Consider the following 20,876-nt stretch of genomic DNA (forward strand, 5'->3'; position numbering starts at 1 on the left):
AGGAGACGTCTATGGCCAGCAGAGTTAAGGACAATAAGAAGGAGTTTTTAAAGTATATTTGGAACAAAAGGAATCCTAGGAATGGTATTTGTCCATTACTAGATGAAAATAGTAAAGTTATCAATAAAACGCAGAAGTGTTTAATAATGGGCTCTTCAATCTAGCGGAGAAAGGCATAACATGAGCTAATGTCTGGAAGTTGAAACTAGACAAATTGACTAGAAATAAGACATACATTTTTAATGGTGTGAGTAATTAACCATTAGAAAAAAACGTACCAAGGTTTTGTGGTGGATTCTCCATCATTGACAATTTTAAATCAAGATTGGATGTTCATTTAAAAGATATGCTCTAGGAATTAATGTGGGGAAGTTCTATGGCCTGTGTTCTTGAGGAAGTCAGACTAGAAGATCGTGATGGTCCCTTTTGGTCTTGGAATCTATGAAAATGAATTGAGAAGGATGAAGGGAAAAGTCCTGGGGACTATTACACTGGAGAGAAGGCATGTGCTGTAGCTTCTGTTGTTTTATATTATGTCGTTAGGAAAGAGATGAGTTTTGGCTGTGTGTAGATTGTGTTTTGGAGTGGATTTGCCTGCCCACAGTTGAGTAATAGGATGCCAGAGGAAATAACTGGTTTGCATATTGCTACAATGACTAGTGCTCAGAGTCTGACTGAATGCTCCTTTGCTGACACTCTGGAGAGGATTGACAAGGATCGTATGAAACATTTTTGACAGTGATTGAGCAAGAATATTAAGTGATAAAACTTATTCAAGAAAAGCCTTTTTGTGGCACCTGGTAGCCAACATCTCGTAGTACTTTGCATACGTCCTCTCCCTGTGCAATAACAAAGTGTCATCACACCCATTTTACAGATGGGTAAGCAAAGGCACAAAATAAGTGAAGATGGCCCATCAGAATAGCACAGGCAATCAGTGCTGCTGTGGAACTGGAGGGGGAAATTCACATATCTCCATTCTTAGTCCTTTGCTTTGAACGCAAAAAGTTGCTGATGCCTTCTTCAACATTCTTTCTTTTGCCTTCTGTTATGTTTCAGTTGCTCATTTAAGAAAGGATGATCTTGACCAATGTAAAAGATTAAAACCACTAGAAGGGAAAGATAGGAAGGATACTAACAGGTATTAAGACTCCATTGTGTGTGGGTCCTTTAAATAGACTCCATGCATGTCTGACAGATTCCTATAAATTATATTTTGCCTGCAAGAGATAAATCCTACTCCAGCTATTTTTTGGGCACCTCCTTTATTCCTTTGGTTCAGAGTTTTGCTCCCATACACAGTAACAGGCAGTAATTATGGTAGTACTAATCATTCAGCGTTTGCAGTCCCACGATCAAGGTAGCTGATGAACTTGTTGTAGAGAAGGGAAGACTGAGATACCAAGGAGGTTCTCACAGCCAAATCCCCCTCAGGAAAGCAATGTTTCTAGCCAGGTGACTGATATGCCAGAGTGTGTGGGCAACGACATGTCAAAATAGACACCAATCTGTGGTGCTTTCCCTGATGGTGCAGATAGTAGTGGATGGTGCACTGCTTATGCCTGGTGCAGGAAGGCAGGAACAGATGAGGGGGTGGGGTGGATAAGAGAGGAGTAGTAGGAATAGGGAAAGTCCTATGACCCTAAATATGCCCCAGCCCTCCCACTACAAATGCATCTCATGAATTGCTGGTAAAGTGCTAGGTGGCCCCCTCAGAGCAGCCAATCTTCCTTCACTGATCTGTAGCAGCCCTCAGTTCAGACATCTGCAGGCGCAGCCCTTGTGCACAGCAGTCCCGTGCCTGGGTAAGAGCCTGCCATCTGAACCAGTTGTGTTGTGACAGTTAGTTCCCCACTTCTCAGTTCCCACAGGACTGAGCTCAGCCACCAGACCATATCTTGCCTATCTGGATGCCCCATTCCCCCAGGATAATGAAAGGAAACAAAGGACTAGTTGGACCAAGCTTGTTGTTAAGGGACAACTCTCCCCCGTGCTTCATTTGTGTTACAAAGCCCTGCACTTGTGTCTCACAGGCAGGTCCTGTGCATGAGTCTGTCTTGAAAATAGCTGTTTTATATGATCCAATGGGCGTATTGGTTAATAACAGAATGACTATGAGCCGCCAATGTGATGTGGCTGTGAAAAAAAACGAATGCGGTCCTTGGATGCATCAGAAGCGGTATTTCCAGGCAGGTGTTAGTACCATTATACAAGGCGCTGGTGAGACTTCATCTGGAATACTGTGTGCAGTTCTGGTCTCTGATGTTTAAGAAAGATGAATTCAAACGAACAGGTGCAGAGAAGGGCTACTAGGATGATCCGCGGAATGGAAAACCTGCCTTATGAGAGGAGACTCAAAGAACTTGACTTATTTAGCCTAACCAAAAGAAGGTTGAGGGGAGATATGATTGCTCTCTATAAATACATTAGAGGGATAAATACCAGGGAGGGGGAGGAATTATTTAAGTTCAGCACCAATGTGGACACAAGAACTAATGGATATAAACTGGCTATGAGGAAGTTTAGACTTGAAATTAGACGCAGGTTTCTAACCATCAGAGGAGTGAAGTTCTGGAATAGGCTTCCAAGGGGAGCAGTGGGGGCAAAAAACCTAGCTGGCTTCAAAACTGAGCTTGATAAATGTATGGAGGGGATGGTATGATGGGACAGCCTAGTTTGGCAATTGAGTGATCTTTGACTACTGGTGGTAGATATGCCAATGACCTGTGAAGGGATGTTAGATGAGGTGGGTTCTAAGTTACTACAGAAAATTCTTTCTTGGGTGTCTGGCTGGTGAGTCTTGTCCACATGCTCGGGGTTTAACTGATCGTCATATTTGGGGTCAGGAAGGAATTTCCCCCCAGGGCAGGTAGGCAAATGCTCTGTGGGTTTTTCGCCTTCCTCTGTAGCATGGGGCACGGCTCACTTGCTGATGGATTCTCTGTATCTTAACGTCTTTAAACCATGATTTGAGGACTTTAATAACTCAGTCATAGGTTAGAGGTTTATTACAGGAGTGGTTGGGTGAGATTCTGTGGCCTGTGTTGTGCGGGAGGTCAGACTAGATGATCATATTGGTCCCTTCTGACCTGAGAGACTATGAGTAGCTCCTTTCTGGACATGATTAGAAACCACATTAGATACCAAACAGCTGTCTCTTAACATACAGGAAAGCTGGTCTGTTTATCTCCTCCACCAAGTCAGCTATATGTAGCCCTTCTGGTGAGAGGGGAATGGGCATGGAAAGCAAAAAGAGAAAACAAGAGAGAGAGAAAAATAGAAAACAAAAGGAGGGAAAAAGCAGCATGAGGAGAGGGGGAAAAAACAGATGAGAGGAAAAGGTGAGAGTAGGGGCAAGAGAGAAGGTGAAAACTGTGTGGGGGAAGGGATGCCTGCCTGCCAAGCTACCGTCAATTCAGTAGCAGTTCATCTGAGTTTCCTTTACCAAAATTTCCCCTCCCCCCATCATTGTGAAGTGGGTTTTTGCCTGTCCGGACTCCACCCCAGAAGTGTCTGGGAGAATGTAGAGCTTGACAGTCCGCGCATTTGCAGGTGCAGTGCTTCCTGTCATAAGGAGTCCCCTTGGCTTCAGATCACTCAGCCATCCTACCCGGCACTTAGTTCTATGTCTGTATTCATTGGTGCCAAGGGGAGGAACGCACAGCATTAAACGCTACGCCTGATAGCGGGTGCATGCACGAGTCAGCCCATAGACTGTTATGCAGCTCTTGGGAATCTTTTGGGATGATAGGTGCTCTACAAATGTAAAGAAGCTGTTATGAAAGGGGATGTGCTGCAGGCCTTATTCAAGTCTCGGGCAAAGAATTCGTTTGCCAGAGTGAGACCTCCTATGGCATGGTTAAGTCTGGTGTGATGCAATGGCTGGGCTGTAAAGGAAAGGGCGAGTCACCCATATCTATGCAGGGCATCTCTGTGTCTGTCATGAAAGCTACAATAAGTCACCAAAAGGCGTGTGATCGCTCAGAGAAAAGCCCCTGTTTCAGACGTCTGAGGGATTTTCATGCTTTCTCTCCCCATCTTCCTGCCCCCGCTATCCCCGCCAAGGATGCTGTTTCTCATCTTCCGATTGAGGGGGGGGGGGGAAGTAAGTCTGTTATTTGTTCAGAAAACTGAAAAGCCTTTTGTGCCTCTTTTGCTGCCGTTTTGTTAAAGTTCAGAGTTTCTGGGTTAGAACTGCCGGCTCGTCAATAAGATTCTTGTTCAAACCTCCAAAGCAGCCTACGCAGAGTCGGTTGGGTTCAACTGTTCCGTTCTCAGCCTACAACCAACAAGACACATTGTCTGCCCTTCTTCCTCCATTTCAGACTTTGCAGCAAGATCAAGCCAAATGTTTCCAACTTGGGTGTGTAAAGCCAGGCAATTAAAATCTTATTTAGGCACCTCAGTTGAAGTGGCCTCTTTTTTTTCGGAAAGAGCTCGGCATTTTGGAAAATCAGGCCACTTTATGTAAGTGCCAAAATGCGCTTTTAGGGGCTTGCTAAAGTTGGTTAAAAATGGGGGGGAAGTTTACAAAAATTTTGAAATGTCAAAGTTGTTTCCATTTTGCAAAGTGCAAAATTGCCCCATTTTTCTTTGTGAGGTTTTTTAAAATATAAATTTGTATCTAAAACATCCACAGGGTTATTGGCTTTTTGTTTACTGAAAGTTCGGTTTTTTCAATAAATAAAAAATGTCTATAATCCTTTTGATGATTTTTATTGAAAGCATTATGAAAATTTTCATGAAAAATGAAGACTTTTGGGAAAAGTCCATAGCGTTTCTTGAGGAACTCCGCCCCCCTTTTTCAGTTAAAAAACTTTTCCTTCATTCAAAAAAAGTGTCAAGTCTAATTCCTAACTTTATACAACCCAAGTCTGAAAACTGTAGCCTAAATTTACACCTTCTACTGGCCTTGAATTGATACAATGAAAACAAAGTTAGATTGTGGTGTAGACGTGTTTAAAGGTTCAGTAGGATGATGGACTGCTGATTCACTGGCACCTACGCAGCCTATATGAGCATCATGCTAGAGAAGTACCATGTTTCATGTACTGAACAGAAATGATGAATTTGCTATGTATCCATTGGCGTGCAGATGCAGCTTGTCTTAAAAGTGTACTATCCAGTCTTGCTCCTATTGAAGTCAATGGAGGAGTCTTAATACTCCTGCCTTTATGCTGTGGATATTTTACCATTTTTGTAGCTCATCCTTCATAGGAATCTCGAGTGGGCAAGGCGGCTGCTTGTTTGAAGAAGTAAATGCCTTGTTATTTGGGAAGACTGTCTCTTCCAAGAGTCAACCAGCTGTTACAACCGGCACTGTCAACACATCTGGCTCTTCTCAGAATTAGAGAGAATAGCTTTCTTCTGCTGTCACCACAGAATACTCTTCCCTTTCCAACAACATTCAGCCCATATAAATGTCCCAATTATCATAGGAACCCCACAATATGCTAACGACACTCACTAGTCAGGGATTTGAATGCTCTCTCTAAATCGGCATTTACCCGGCACACAATCCTCAGATGGTCTATTGATTTATTTGTCTGCAGCAAAGAAAGAAAACCAAAGTGAGAAGGTAACTGCCTTCTGCCAAAGCAGCCTCATGGGAATTAAAATGCTGCCATCTTAGAATGTTTAGTAGGGGAAACCAGAGGATGAAAGGCTGCTACAGAAAGCCTCCACTCTGCGTTGTACTGAGAAGCCGCTTTCAAGGGAATCCAGGGTAATATAGTTCCCTCTGACTAAGCTGTTCAGAAACACTTCCACTGCTTCATCCACTCCAATTCTAAGAATCAAGGCAACATGGTCAGTTCCACTGTAGCTCTGGACATGTCCAGGGGTTTGGAACAGTACAATGTACTCACCAGATGGGGCTACAGAACTAATGGTACGTTCAGCTCCCTCCAGGATACATACTGTGAGAGAAATGTGCTTGATTGTTTTTTTCCCCCCTCCATTGTCTTATGGGACAGGCATAAGACCAAGACGCACTCTGTCAGTAATAGAGCTCTGCTTTCAACAGGAGTCAACGTTCCGATTAGCTTAGAAATTCTTCCAGTGAAACTCTTAAAAGTTTGAGCAAAGATGGTCTCAAGGTGAAGGCACTAGAGTGGGATTCAGAAGGACTGGGCTCGGTTCCTGGCTCTGCCGCAGAATCCTTGGGCAAGTCACTTAATCTCTATTTAATGCACAAATAGAAAATCCAGGACTCCCCAGCATGCGAGTGTGGCTCCCCACAACAGCCCATCAAACATATCACCACCTATTGCCCAATTTATAAATTCGAAGGAGGCTTCACTGCAGCAAATTCTGCCGCTCCCGATGCAGCCATCTGAAAGAAGAAGACGAAGAAGACTTAATCTCTCTGTGCCTTGGTTTCCTGTCTGTAAATAAGGGGGAATTTAATACTTCCTTTTTTTCTACCTTGTATCTGTCTCGTCTATTTACTGTATAAACTCTTTGGGGCAGGGACTATCTGTTACTACGTGTTTGTACAGTGCCTAGCACAATGGGACTCTGATCTTGGCTTGGGTCTGTACCTTGACATAAATAACTGGTAATAATTCATTCAGTTTAGATTAAATGATCTAGTTCAATCCCATTCAACTGTGATTTCTAAAATACTTGTGTGAAGATTAATCCTCAGCCTGCCTTCTTGCTTCCTCGTAATGCCAGAGCGTGAACTGGACTCTTTGAATTAGACATAGATGTGCATTGTCATAAGAGCAGAGTGGCAAAGATGGGAAGCTGTTGGAAGGAATATTTTTGTAGTTGTGCTTAATGGTCATTTACCTTTCAACAATATTAATGTTGGGCATAATTTGTGGTTACTTGACAAATAGTGTGTTGCCTCTGGATCTGGTGTGAACTGGCTAGTGTTTTGGCTCTGGTTTCACCTAAACTGAATAGCCAATACTTTTGAGGTGAGATACTTCTTTTCATCGGCAGGGTATAGCCCTAAAATCATGCCAAGATGGATGGCCGAATGCTGCCAAGTGGAGCATCTCGCCTTTATGTTGAAAGAATCTTCTGTTATTGAAGCATTAAAGTTCCTGACGCTCCTTGTGTCACTCTAGCAGCTAGGGATGTTTTGCTGGAATTAGGTGGTGTTACTGGAATAGGCTGCTTCTAAGAAGCTACAGTAGAAGTAGCAGTAGTGTTGGAGTAAAACTGGATCGAACGCTCCACTGGCTCATGCTTTTACAGTTAAATATAGGATGGGAGAACCTCAAAAGCATCAGAGAGGCTGATTAATTGTAAACCCGCCCTGATAAATCTCTCAGGGCTGCCAATCTAGTCCATCCTCATGAACACTCTTTCCTTGCCCTACGCTTTGGTGACCATCTGGATCCAAACTACAGCAAATGGGCTTAAGGCCAAATTGTTAAGGATCTGCTGCCGCAGACTCCAGACTAGATACTGTATGGGTTTGGGGGTCTGTAGAGTTCTGGGCAGTAGCCTGTGCCTGCTCCTTTCCCCAGTTACCTGGTTCCCTCATGGACCTGAGCTTCCTAAATGCCTTTTAAAATTATTTTAAATTTCTAGGACCCCTTTGAATTATAGTTGCCTAGTAACCACATGTTACCGGGGAAAGATGGTTTGGTAGTCATGGCACTGGACAGGGATTCAGGGGATTGAGGTTCACTTCTTGGCTCTGCTACAGAATTCCTGGGTGAGTCCCTTAATCTCTCTGATTACCTTGGCTTAATGTAGAGACACTTTTGGGCCATTACTAATTCTCACCCACCTGCTGTGATATTTTCTTCTTCCTCATTTGCACTGAGCATCCTGTTGGTCCCCTTCATATTCACCCTTGAGACTTCATCTTCATTTGCCCACCTGTGCTCATGGCTTTCTTATTAAAATTAGTGCATTCTTCCCTCTCTTCCTTCTTCCCTCTGAAATGAATAGTCCCATTCACTTCAGTGGCAATTTATTTGTACAGGTATCAGGTTTGGATACAGAGCCATCCCTCTGAGATCAGAGAGAGATTTGCATAGGAACAGGCCATGCATACATTGCTGTTGTTTGAAGAAGAGCTGAATGTTTTCCCTTTAAGGCCCTGATCCAGGTCCATGGAAATCAATTGGCATCTTTCCATTGACCTTTGGGACAGTTGGATCAGGCCCTAAATGAACCGCGTGAGTCACTGTAAGCTTGAAGCTGGCTTTTGCATTCTGACTCCCCTGCTGGAAAATGTAACCTACTGTATGAGCTGTGATATTTGTAAGAGATTTGACCCTGTGTGCTATCGTAGTTCTGGAGGTCTGGGAGAATAATGAAGTCATTCTCCATAGTAATGGGAGCTTGGGGGAAATCATTAACCTTAAAGAGAAACACAAACTCTATCTTGAGTTCCATGTGGACAGCTGTTGGGGAAACTGACTCACTTCTGTAGTTCAGAGATAAGTTGTGTTGTTGTTTGGGTTGTACTCTTCTTGTTATCATTATTTATATGTAAAGTGTCACGTCCAGTCGAATAAACTAATAGGACAGTACATTTCGGTCTTTTCTCAAGAGGGATTTTGCTCCAAGCCCAGCAGTCGATGGCCAGCCACCCAAGTCACTGCACCAGTGCAAACTCCACTAGACAGAAAAGTTGAGATTTACACAGTGGTGTTTTCCCTTGCTTGAAGCCAGGGTAAGCAGTCTGCTTGCTGGACTCAGGGCAAATTCCCAAGATTAGAGGATGCCTGAGAGATGTGATTGACAAATAATCACTATTCAGTTTTAATCAGAGTTACTGGTAAAATCCCAGTATTTACAAGTCATTTCCCATTTCCACTTTCTTGTGAAAAGCACCGGGACTTCTTGGTATTACTGATACCAGATTTGTGTTGCAATGGGTTATGTCAGGTCATGACACAAGCCAAGACAATGCAGTGCAATGTAGACATTTGACATTGCCCATTGGAACTGAGCCAGATCAAAATAGAAGTAATCTAATGTACAGAGGCTACAATAAAATGTGAAGAGCTCCCAGGTGATAGAACAAAGGCTCCTGAGCAAACTGAGTTGGATTATAAATTGATCTGAAGGCAGTAGACCGTTGTTTACAGTCAAGCCATTGAGGATTAGTAGCATTTCAGGAGCGATGATACATTGTTGTTCGATTCACAGAGTTAGCCAAATGAAATCACATGGCACTAGAGTAGCTAACACTTGCTACCACCAAGTATACTGGCTTCTTACACTCCTCCCTCATAGTAGGGAAAGAATTGCTTTGTGATTAGGGACTGAGACTGGAAATAGGTTATATTCCTGGTTCTGTCACACATTTGCTCTGTAATCTTGGACAAGCCACTTAATCTGGATGTACCTCAGTTTTCCTGTCTATAAAATGGGGGTATGAATGCTTTCCTACCTGCCATGGCATTGACATAGTTCATTGCTCTTTTGGGTGGGATGCAGATCCTATTGAAACAAGTGCCATGGAAATGCTTATAAATAAATGAAATAATAGCATTTCTCGAGCTTAACAGCTCCATATTTTGTAGCCCCACATCCCCGGAGGTGCAGTAAGGAATTGTAACAATTAATATGCTTATGTAAAGCATAAGCTTGTTGTCCGGCTCTCATGCAGCATGTGAATACCAGGAAGTGATTGGGTTAATGTACAAGTGAAGAGTCCAGAGAGAAGGAATGGCCATACCTAGCTGACGCTTTGCGCTTCCCACCCATTGTCATTCTTATTCTGCATTTTCTTTCTCCACTCTGTCCTTTCTGCTCTGGAATGGTCTCCAGCTAATATTCCTAACTTAGCCCTGGCAACAACAGGAGACATCAGAAGTGAGTAAGTGAATGCCGGCTGGTAGAGTGGGAGACTTTTCCCAGAAGCTATTTGGCAGGGACCAGTTAAATAGAAAGAGGAAGGATTTTCTTATAAGTAAAATTAACTGATTGGCTCAGCTTAGCCGTACGGCTGGGGGCATGATGTAGTAGACCTTTTCTCCACTTGCTCTTCAGTGTTTAAAGGGGATGTTCTTTCCATAGTGTCCTTCTCCTGAACACTTGTTCAGGTGCTGATCAGTCCTGCGCTTGCTTTCAGATCCTCTACATCTCATTCAGTACATGTGGCATATTGCTGGAAGCCCTTATGAGAAGGCTTTGGGTATCATGGGCTCTATTTCTTGTGCGTGAATCTTTGAGTCACTGCAAAGATAAATGGAATAAGATTTGAAGTAGCCCAAAACAGGCAGTGTTCAGAGCTGGATGCCAGTCTGGATCAGGTTTAAACTAAGGCTCGGGGCTGTAGGCAAAATCAGGGTCATATTCAGCAGTGTCAAAACCTTGCCAAATGCTTCGATGGTAGTTCCAGCAGGAAATGGCCAAACTCTCACAAGATCAGCAGTTCTCATAAGGTGCCTATCCTCTTGGGCCAAAAATCTTGGAGGGAGAGGCTGTTTGTGTGAGATTTCAGCTACATCTGTACTGGAATAAGAAAACCAATCCCTTCCAGTTTGAGATCTGATCCAGAATCAAAGCCTTAAGAGTGAGTCCAGCTCAGAGATTCAAATCCAAATTCCTCCTGATCAAAAAGATTTCAAAAGTTTGGGAATTAGAGGTTCAGTGCATGTCCCCTCTCTAAGTAAAACCAGACTGCCCTGTAAAAATATTATCCCAATTGTTTGTTGTGTCTTCTTTAGCGCTAGAACAGCTGCTTACCGAACTTGAGGGTTTTCTGAAGATATTGGATGAAGAGAGCCTCAGCAACACAGCTGTAGTGAAAAAATGCTTCCTTTCTGACCTCCTGAGAGTTTACACAAAGACAAACGGTACGTATGAAGTCAGAATATGGGGCGGGGGAAGGAGATGAGTTACATGGGGTTTTGAAGCTACCTTTTATTTATAAATTGGGACTAGGTAGAAGAGATGAGAGAAAGAGAGAGAGATGAATTTGGTTTTTAAATTGTATATAAGTTATTAGAGCTATATACAAAAATAACCAGAGTTTTACATACTTTTTTAAAAGTGAAGGATTTCCAAGATTCCTGATCATTTCTATTTTCCTTGTTAAAACTTAGTTTATTTAATACACCCCATAAGATATCCAGGATGGTCTGTTTGGCTGAGCTAATACTGAAGCAGAAATTTTAACTTATGGCATTTCCTGACTGTTCAGTGTTTAATTTCTCGACTTTAACATTGTATAATTGCTAGGATTTTTTTGCATTCAGTATAGACTAAAATGTACACATGCACATGTACACACACACATGTTCACACATTTTGCTTCTATCGGTGTGAAAAGTTAGCAGTGTGAATGTGATCGGATCACTAAGGCATCTCTCCTTCTCTTTGTTTGCAGGTGGTGATGAGGAATACATTTACATGAACAAAGTGACTGTCAATAGACAGCAAAGTGCACCGGAGAAAGAAGACAAAGGTATGGAATCTACGCTACCAGTAACCTGGGATTTAACTTCCCAACGGAGAGAGAATAAAGGAGCATAGGACTTGATCCTACCACCATTGACTTCTAACATGATTCCCACTGATTTCAGTGGGTGCAGAATTGAGCCAACTGAAGGGGTGGAATGACTGCCATATTTTTACATATTCCCATGCCTTTGGCTAACACAGTGAGGTTATTCGTGGAAGTAGCACTTTTGAGGGTAGTACTTTGGGATAAAAATGTCTTCCTTCTAAATATGCTGCTTCAGGCTACCCTACTGAAATATTTAAAGAAGGTCCATTCCATTTGGTATAGACACAAAACATGTCAATTCATGTCTCAAAACTTTTTTGATTCATATTTTCAGCATGTTGCTTTGCACCATCCCACTGATGGTTTCAAATCATCTAAACTGGCGCAAGATGAATTATTTATGCACAGTATACAAATAATATCTTGTATTTACACAGCACCTCCTCCTATGTCCCCAGAAGTTCCTAGCACTTTGCAGACCGTATAAACTGAGAACAATAACCCTTGGTGAAATGATCATGATTGTCTTCCAAAAATGTTCTGACTAAATCCACCTGGTTTTGTATTCACAACATGGGAAAGAATTCTCCAAAAACTTCAGAATTATTTCATGAAAATTTCTCCCTTTCACAACATTTATGGAAACTCCAAAGGACCACATTTCTTCAAAGCTTCACGCTTACAAATATAGATCAGTCTTTTAGCCACTGCCTGTTGTTATTATTATTCATGGCTAGGAGCCAGCTGAGAATGGAGCCCCATACAAACATAAGAGACAGTCCCTGCCTCAAAGAGCAAGCCAGACTAAGCGTAAGGTAAGGGGTACAACACACAAGCAAATGGAACAATCTGATGGCCTGCAAAGGTCATGTTAGTTCCATGATTTTTGTTGTGTTTAAATCTGCTTCATGCAGCCAAATTCAGGATTGACTTCAAATGCTTCTGGAAATGAGACATTCTCTTTTACTATGTGTGTGTAGAACCCCATCACAATGGGTCACCATCTTGGTCAGTTGCCACGACATGCATAATTATAATATTAAACCATAGCCAAAGAAGGTCTGCTTCTATCTACCATGACTTGAGCATGGAAATCAATGGCAATGGAAAGATTTATTCAGATGGTTTCTCTCTCCTGGGTCCAATGACGTACAAAATAAAGCTTGCACTGGTGGTCAATGCAGTGAGCCATGGATCTGCTTCAGGCCATTAAATCCTGCTGTAATTGGTTTTTATTTCAACCTTTTTCCTATCATGGGCTATGAGCCTGCCCATCTGCAATCACTCCCTAAGACTCTCTCTTTCAACCATTTCCCCAGTCCAAGTTAAACTTCTAAGTTTTATTTTGAAAAACTGAATTCTGTAGCTTAAATTTTATGTGTGTGTGGCCTGAATCATAGTTATGGTCCACAGTTCTGTGGCTGACTGTGCACAGGTACCCTGCATCTGTGCAGAACCTTGTTGAATGAATGGGTGTCTGTGCAGGTGCAAGGATCTGCTTATCCACAGTCAATTGCAGGATTAAGGCCTTAATGTTTAATTCATTCAAGCCCTGATTGTGTTAATGTGGACTCCTGAACCCATGCAGAGTCCCAGTAAAATCAGCAGGCATATTAATCCTTGGGGACTGCCCAAGGATCAGTTCTGGGACTGGTTCTGTTCAATAGCTTCATCAATGATTTAGATACTGGCATAGAGAGTACACTTACAAAGTTTGTGGACAATACCAAGCTGGGCGGGGTTGCAAGTGCTTTGGAGGATACGATTAAAATTCAAAATGATCTGGACAAACTGGAGAAATGGTCTGAAGTAGATAGGATGAGATTCAATAAGGACAAATGCAAAGTACTCCACTTAGGAAGGAACAATCAATTGCATGCAAACAAAATGGCAAAAGACTGACTAGAAAAGAATATTGTGGAAAGGGATCTGGGGGTCACAGTGGATCACAAACTAAATATGAGTCAGCAATGGAACACTGTTGTAAACAAAGAGAACATCATTCCAGGATGTATTATCAGGAGTGTTGTAAGTAGAGCCTTGCGTGGATACAAAATGTATATCTTCATCCGTTCCATGATCTGAAAAAATGATCCAGAGATATCTGCAGATATAAAGTGGGTATCTGTGGATTTACTGGGCTTTAAATATAAAATTTGAATCTGCATTCATTCACAATCCGCAAGAATGGTCCGCGGATATCCGCATTCATGGGTGCAAATATGAAGCAGAACAGCGAATATGAAGCAGATATCTGCAGATTTGCAGGACTCTAGTTGTAAGCAAGACATGAGAAGTAATTCTTCCGCTCTACTCCGTGCTGGTTAGGCCTCAACTGGAGTATTGTGTCCAGTTCTAGGCACCACATTTTAGGAAAGATGTGGACAAATTGGAGAAAGTCCAGAGAAGAGCAAGAAAAATGATTAAAGGTCTAGAAAACACGACCTGGGAGTGAAGATTGAAAAAACTGGGTTTGTTTAGTCTGGAGAAGAGAAGACTGAGAGGGGACATGATAACAATTTTCAAGTATATAAAAGGTTGTTACAAGGAGGAGGAAGGTAAATTGTTTTCCTTAATCTCTGGAGATAGGACAAGAAGCAATGGCCTTAAATTGCAGCAAGGACAGTTTAGGTTGGGCATTAGGAAATACTTCCTAACTATCAGGCTAGGGAGGTTGTGGAATCTCCATCACTGGAGATTTTTAAGAGCGAATTAGACATACACCTGTCAGGGATGGTCTTCTAGATAATACTTAGCTCTGTCATAAGTGCAAGGGTCTGGACTAAATGATCTCTCGAGGTCCCTTCCAGTCCTACGATTCTGTGATTCTATGATATGTGCTGGGTGCATGCTAGCAGAGCGGGACCTGGACCTATTCACAATTGGATTGCACTCAAAGCATTCTCTTTAGGAGGAGTGCAAGGTAAGATGTTTCCTAAAGACAATCACACCAGCTTAGAGAAATGTAAATAAATAGGTGAGGGATCGCCAACAATGTTTCTCATTAATGAATCTACTTTAGATTGCACTAATAAGATGATAAGCTGAGCAATACAGTCCTTTGGAGGTATCTTTTTATGACATAGTAATTGAATTCACCATGGTAAATTTCCTAAGATGACACAATTTACTTGAAAAATACCCCATGTATTGGAAGGAAAAATAAATTATTGTTCTTTGCTAATACAAGCAGAGAAAATAGAGTACAAACAGACATTATAATAGTTTTTTGGCTTGATACAAGAATTTGCACAGTGAAATTCTCTGGCCTGCGTTATATAGGGGGTCAGACTAGATGATCACAATCTTCCCGTCTGGTCTTGGAATCTGTCAGTCCTGAAAGTATCACTTACTGATGCACCATAGAAGAGGGAAGCCTCCAGTACCAGCTAGTTAGCAGAGTATTTGCAGTGTAACCATGGAGTGCCTGGGCAGGGCCATCTCTTCATCTCTGCGCGGTGCAGTAAAGTAGCATTTTTCAAGGCTGGTGATCAGACACTGTGCTTTAAACCACGGGACGACTAATTTTAATTTCAACCATGCAAGAAACCGAGCAGCCCAGCCTGTCATGGCTGTGTCAAGCAAGCAGATATTTTTGGTTGCTATTGACCAACTGAGCTGCTTGGCACTGTCTGCCTCTGACCTTTTTGCTTAATGAAGTTGTCCAGCATTAACAACAAGGGAAGCAGAGAAGCTTCACCACAGGTAGCAGCCAGCCAGCCTGGGAAATTACGTCACAGTGTGTTTCAGATTGTCCTGATGCCTCTGGCACGACCGCAGAAGCTCATTATAGGATGCAGATTCAGAGCTGCCATTGTGGCTGCTGAGACTGAGACAGAAATGGAGCAGTGTGGGTCCAACTTATATTTCCAAGTTTTGTAAATAAGCAGCGAAGTTCATGCCAATGTCTTCTGAGCACCATGGTAACCTCCACTAGGAAAGGCCCCGCCCCCTGACCATTCTAATTTATGCTGTCCCTATTCACATAGAGAGTGAGGCTGGACTTTTCAAAGGATCAATTCAAAGGGAGTTGGGCACCTAATTCCCATCTCTATTCATGGCACTTGTATGGCTCCCTTTACCTTTTTAAGGTATTCTCATGACACTCCCGTGAATTAGGATAGTGCTATTATATCCATTTTACAGATGGAAAATTGAGGCACAGAAAGTCTAAATGACTTGTGCAGGATCACACCAGCAGTCTGTGGTGGAGCAGGAGTTGAACCTGTGTCTCCTGAGGCCCAGATTAACACCTGAATCACAGAACCATCCTCCCTTCTTAGGCCTGTTTGAAACTCCACCCCACTCACAGTGCCAGGTTCTCAGCTGGTGTATACCACTGCAGCTATGCTGATAATGCCCACTGAGGATTTGGCCATATGTTTTTTTTTATAGCAATCTTTTCCTTGGCTATAGGGTTCTATATAAATGCATTAGTTACTAGACTTTGCACCTCGGTGCTTGAAGTGAGTGGTGTTATCCCCGTTTTGTGGAGCGGAAATGGAGACACAGAAATCGGTGATTAGCCCAGCTACAGAGGGTATCAGTGGTAGAGCTGGGAATATAATGAACTCTCAGAAGATCCCCTGACTCGCTGTCCTCTGCTTTACCCACTATGTCATGCTGCCTCCCAAAAACCTTTGAAATTCCTAAGGCCTAATCAAAATGGCTACAAGCTACGATTCCTTTTACAAGGTGACAAAATTCAATAGGAACCCTTTTTTGTAGGAAATAAATCTGTTCCTTATATTACAACTGTGGTGCAATAGATTGATATGAGAGCATGATGGCGTATGTATTCCCTAAAGAGAAAGAACTATTGAAACTTTCTCCTTAGAATACTTTAGGCAGGGACCTCCACTGAAGTGTGGCTACGTGATGTCCACCAATTGAGAATCTGGCCCTTTGTTTTTAAGGATGTTAGAGGAGTGGAACTGGGAGAGTGAAAGTGATTTTTCTTTTTGCCTGCAAGTTAAACCACGTACTGCAGAGTAATAACAGAGTGAACATTTTAGAACAGCTCAATATAGAACTTAGCATTACAAGTTAAGTGATTTTTTTTAAAAGATATTTTGATCTTCATAGTTTTCATTCCAAGAGGAAAAACATTTCAAAACAATAAGAGCTTCTACCAAGAGAACTGGTTCCTTAGCTGTGGTACTATAGCACTGTATTCTTGGCTATGGCCTGAAATGACATGGTCGCAAAGAAACATCAAAGCAGACTCCCTAATTAACGCTCTGCTTCCTACTAAAATATAAGGTAGCACAAGGACGTTGCTACACCAGCGCTAGGTAATAAGCGCATTGCTGGGACATGTCGGATGTCATTATTCCTGTTTGTTTCTGGTTGTAGCACTGGCTTGCGGAGACTCTTTGTCCAATGGGAAATCAGGACACCATTCATCTCCTCCTCAGAAGAGTCTGCCGGACCTTCCTCCTCCAAAAATAGTATGTGTTTGATTCTGCATCGCTCCTTTTTCTCTTCACTGTTTTACTATTTAATCTAATCTATCTCCAGTGATAGAATTTTATACCTTTACATTCTTCATAGCACACACTGGCTGTAAGAACTGCCAACTTTTTTAAAATGATGCAGCGTATAACATATGTAATACACAAAACTCTCTCTCTCTAACTGAATGTTATTGAGGCAAACCGCTTCATGCCAGTAAGTTTCAAAACAAGCAGAGTTAACTAGAAGGGGAGATTTTCAAAGAAGTATGAGCTAGACACCTAACTGCCACTTGTCTTTGAAAATCTCCTTTGAGATGTAGAACAGCAGCAGCAATGGCTGGACTGCCTGGGATAAACTTAAAAAGGGTAACAATCCTCAAACTTCAGGCCATTAGATTAATTACCATGTGGTATCAGGACAATATTCTCTCTCTGTTGTGTAACGCTGCTAGGGTGATTACATGTCCTGATTTTATAGGGACAGTCCTGATATTCAGAGCTTTTCTTACATAGATGCCTATTATCCCCACACTCCTAGTCCCAATTTTTCACACTTGCTATCTGGTCTCCCTAAACACTGCACTAATGTGGAAGGCAAGGGGGTTTGCTAGCATCTGGCATGGTCCACTTTCAGAGACAGGCTACCAGACACTAGACCATTGTTCCCTTCCTGCATGGCAGTTTCTTATGAAACCTGCAGCCAAGGGGATGTGTCAGATTGAGGCAGAACATGAGTATCAGGACCTGCACCGTGGCAAGGGTTCCAGGCAGAAGCCAAAAGGAAGCTGGATTAACGTTGCTCTTCCCTTTGCTCCACTGTAGGTTTAATCCATTCAGGGCCTTAAAGGGGTCTTAGGAAAGTTAAATCTGTCCGTGTCTCCCTACAGAATTCAAATGAGTTTGTTACATGTAAGACTCAGAGTGTTTGCAAGCTTTCTTCCTGTGACGAAGGGCTCATGTGCCCCACCATCTTATCCCCTCTGCTGGAGTTTAAGGCGCTTCTCTTTCTCTTTCTTTGGGCTTAGAGTGCAGCTGCTAACACTATAGCAGCTCCTGTATCTGCTCTGCAGATTGGGGTGTGGGATGGGGGTTATAGTGCAAGTTGCATCCTAATTGTGTGCAGTTTCCTCCCCTAGGCATGTTTTTGGGGGGACTTAAGGGTTTGCTGAATGTGTGTGTGTTCTTGAGAGACCGATTATACATGATTCAGGTTTCCCTGAGATTTTGTACAAAAAAAGTCTACAAAGTTCCTTTGGATTTTTCCATGGGGCAGTTATACATTTAATTAGGTTACAGTTCATCACAGTTGGCTTTCAGTGGGATTTTGTTTCCTTGCCAAAAGAGCAGCCTTTGCTATCCTCCAGAGACACTGACAAGTGGGGCTTACTGTTTAGGAGCTGATCAGACATGGGAATCTCAGCAGTAAGGACTTTCTGATGTAAAAGGATGGCAGACTTGAAAGAGAGGGGTTAGTGGGTGGGTGGATGTGGTGGAAGGGAGGGGGTAGTGATTGCTAGGGGCTCATTGGAGAAACTGTTCCTTTAAAAGGGAGGAGAAGTCAGAGGGCAAGATGAGGGATTAGCATAAAGGGTCTTTGCTATAAGGGAGTTCAGTGGATGGATGTCATTTAAGGGTGCTGGGAAAATGAAGCCTGAAAAGGAGCTAGATTAAAACAGAAGCCTTTTAGATGCACTGCAGTTGTCCTAATGGATATAATCCAGAGCCTGGGGAGTTTTTCCAGCTAACCCATCCGGCTTAATTGTTAAAGCTGCCTGTGCTCTCCCTGGAAGCATTGTGCTGAGAAGGGAAGGCAGCCCTCATTTGTGACACAGAGCCGTGAGATGTGTGTATCTTCTCGCCAGGGGTGCTTTTCCTGGTGGAGGAGGTGGCAGCATTAGCAGTAGCGAGATGGGTAGATGAGGCCACAGGCTGGGGTAGCAAAACAGTCCCGTGCCAAAAGGAAAGCCTGCCTGAGACTCAGCAAGCAGATGTAGCTCTTATCATGCAGCCTGTGCTGTGCGACATGGCCGGAGGAGCTACAGCTGCACAGGCTGAGTGAGACACACACTGGCTCTGACTGTGGGAAACTTAGAGGCAACGTCTCCTGGTTGTTCAGTGGAACGAATACAGGAATGCACCTCTAGCTTAGCACAGTGCAGGCATGGGAAAAACCACTGCCCTCCTTCTGCCCCTGCTGTTGCTTCCAGGTGCCTCCAGTGAGCAACAAATCAGTGGCTCCTTCCTGATCCCCCTCTTTTATTCCCGCCCCATTAATTGAAAATTGCCCAAAACCACACGTCTCTGGTGCCCTTGTAATGACTGACTCTTACATCCAGTCAGCTGGGTTTGAACCTAGGACCTTCAGCATCTACAGCCTGAGCTAAAGGAATAATGCTGTTAGATGGCAGCAATAGTAGGATGTTATCCTCTATGTGAATGAGGAATGTGGCACACACTTTACATGTGTTACACTCTCTCCATACTACTTTCTTTTCCCAGTGTACCTTTAATGGGATTGACTGACTCTGCTCAAGAGAGACAGCATGGGCTGGACGAGCAGAGGTCAGGATGATGGTGCTTTGGCAGAGCCATGCACGATATGCTGGCACAGCACCTGCCTGCTCTGCTTGTCATTTGGCTTCACATGGATTTTGGAGAGCAAGCAATTCAATTGCATATTTAAAGAGGGGTGAAGCAAGTGAATGAATGAGACTAAAGTGCAAGTGGGGGCAGGGAGGGAAACAGCCCTTCCACCTAGGACAACTGGAGAGTCTTTCTGTATTTGACAGGCCTAGAGACAGTTTCAAGAGTTGCCAGCACATCTGCTTGTGCAGTCTGCCATGGGGCCAGGTGCTGGGATGATTGCAGCTCTGGCTGGAAACAGAGCTTCTTCCCCATCTTGGCATCCGGCTAACTCTGAACTTGAAAAACCAAATCACACAAAAATCCCAGTGCTGAAAATGAAATATCTGTATCTAACTGTTATGATGGGAGAGGGACCTGTAGGGCTGGTTCCAGTCTTAAAAAAGACTCCAGAGTTCGTTCCCAATATTCTGAGAACAGATTCGAAACAGGGGCAAGATTAATCCTTCCATGCATTTAGGAAGACCAGGTTTACACTAGAGAAATTTGGGGGTTGGATTTTCAAAAAAGCTCAGCTCTAATTTAGGCACCTAAATACAGGCCAGATTTTTCAGAGTGCTTCTATCCCATTGTGAGACTAGTGGCTAGATTTCCCAAAGACTCAGTGTCTGATGCGTTGAGCTTTTTTAACATTCTGGCCCAGCTTGTGAGTGCTGGTCATGAATTTTTTTGACTTTTTTTCCCTCTCCACTACAAAATGCCAATTTGTTTCAATCAAAACTGCTCACAGCAAAGGGTCCTTTTCAGTAAATTTCCCGACTTGAAAAAACGTTGAAAAAATGAAAAGTTGAGATTTTTCAGTTCAAAACCATTTATTTCAAAATTTAATTTTATACTAGAAAGAAAAAAGGTCGTAATCAAAATGAAATGTTTTTCATTAGATAATTTATACTTGCCATTGTCCTGAACTCCGCCCCTCCCCCCGCGCTTTGTCAGTTACTGAAATTTTTTCAAAAATGTGACTCTTTTTTTGTCCTGATTTGGGATAAAGATTTTTTTTTTTTTAATCTAAAAAATTCTCCCGCCCAGCCCAAGTGCAGAACTGTTTTGAACATCTGGCTGTAAGTGTGTAATCATCATACTTCTGCATGCCTGAAACACGCCCTACATCCACACAACAGTGCTCCTAAGACTGTGCGTGCATGTCAACCACATATGGATTACGCTTGCTCTGAGCAGAGCAGCTGAGGGTCTGTCTACACTGCAATTACACACCCACAGCTGGCCCATGCCAGCTGACTCGGGTTGGTGGGGCTCAGCCTGAGTTTCTGTTTAACTGTGGTGGCCTGAGCCTGAACATCTACACTGCAATTAAGGGAGGGGGGTTGTTTGTTTGTTTGTAGGAA

At 42.9% G+C, this 20,876-nt stretch overlaps 1 protein-coding gene across 3 annotated transcripts in view; it reads left to right on the forward strand.

Moving 5' to 3' along the window:
• Positions 1 to 20,876, forward strand: part of AFAP1L2 (actin filament associated protein 1 like 2) — a 111,035-nt gene that overhangs the window by 55,162 nt on the left and 34,997 nt on the right. For all 3 annotated transcript variants that reach the window (XM_067537038.1, XM_067537036.1, XM_067537037.1), the window contains exons 2-4: positions 10,650 to 10,778; positions 11,312 to 11,389; positions 16,787 to 16,881. In XM_067537038.1, coding sequence (XP_067393139.1) covers positions 10,650 to 10,778; positions 11,312 to 11,389; positions 16,787 to 16,881 — 302 coding nt within the window. The remainder of the gene's footprint in view (positions 1 to 10,649; positions 10,779 to 11,311; positions 11,390 to 16,786; positions 16,882 to 20,876) is intronic.

Source organism: Emydura macquarii, unplaced genomic scaffold, assembly GCF_026122565.2.
Source record: "Emydura macquarii macquarii isolate MOO-44397 ecotype Brisbane River unplaced genomic scaffold, CSIRO-AGI_Emac_v2 contig_3692, whole genome shotgun sequence".
NCBI classification, from domain to species: domain Eukaryota; kingdom Metazoa; phylum Chordata; order Testudines; family Chelidae; genus Emydura; species Emydura macquarii.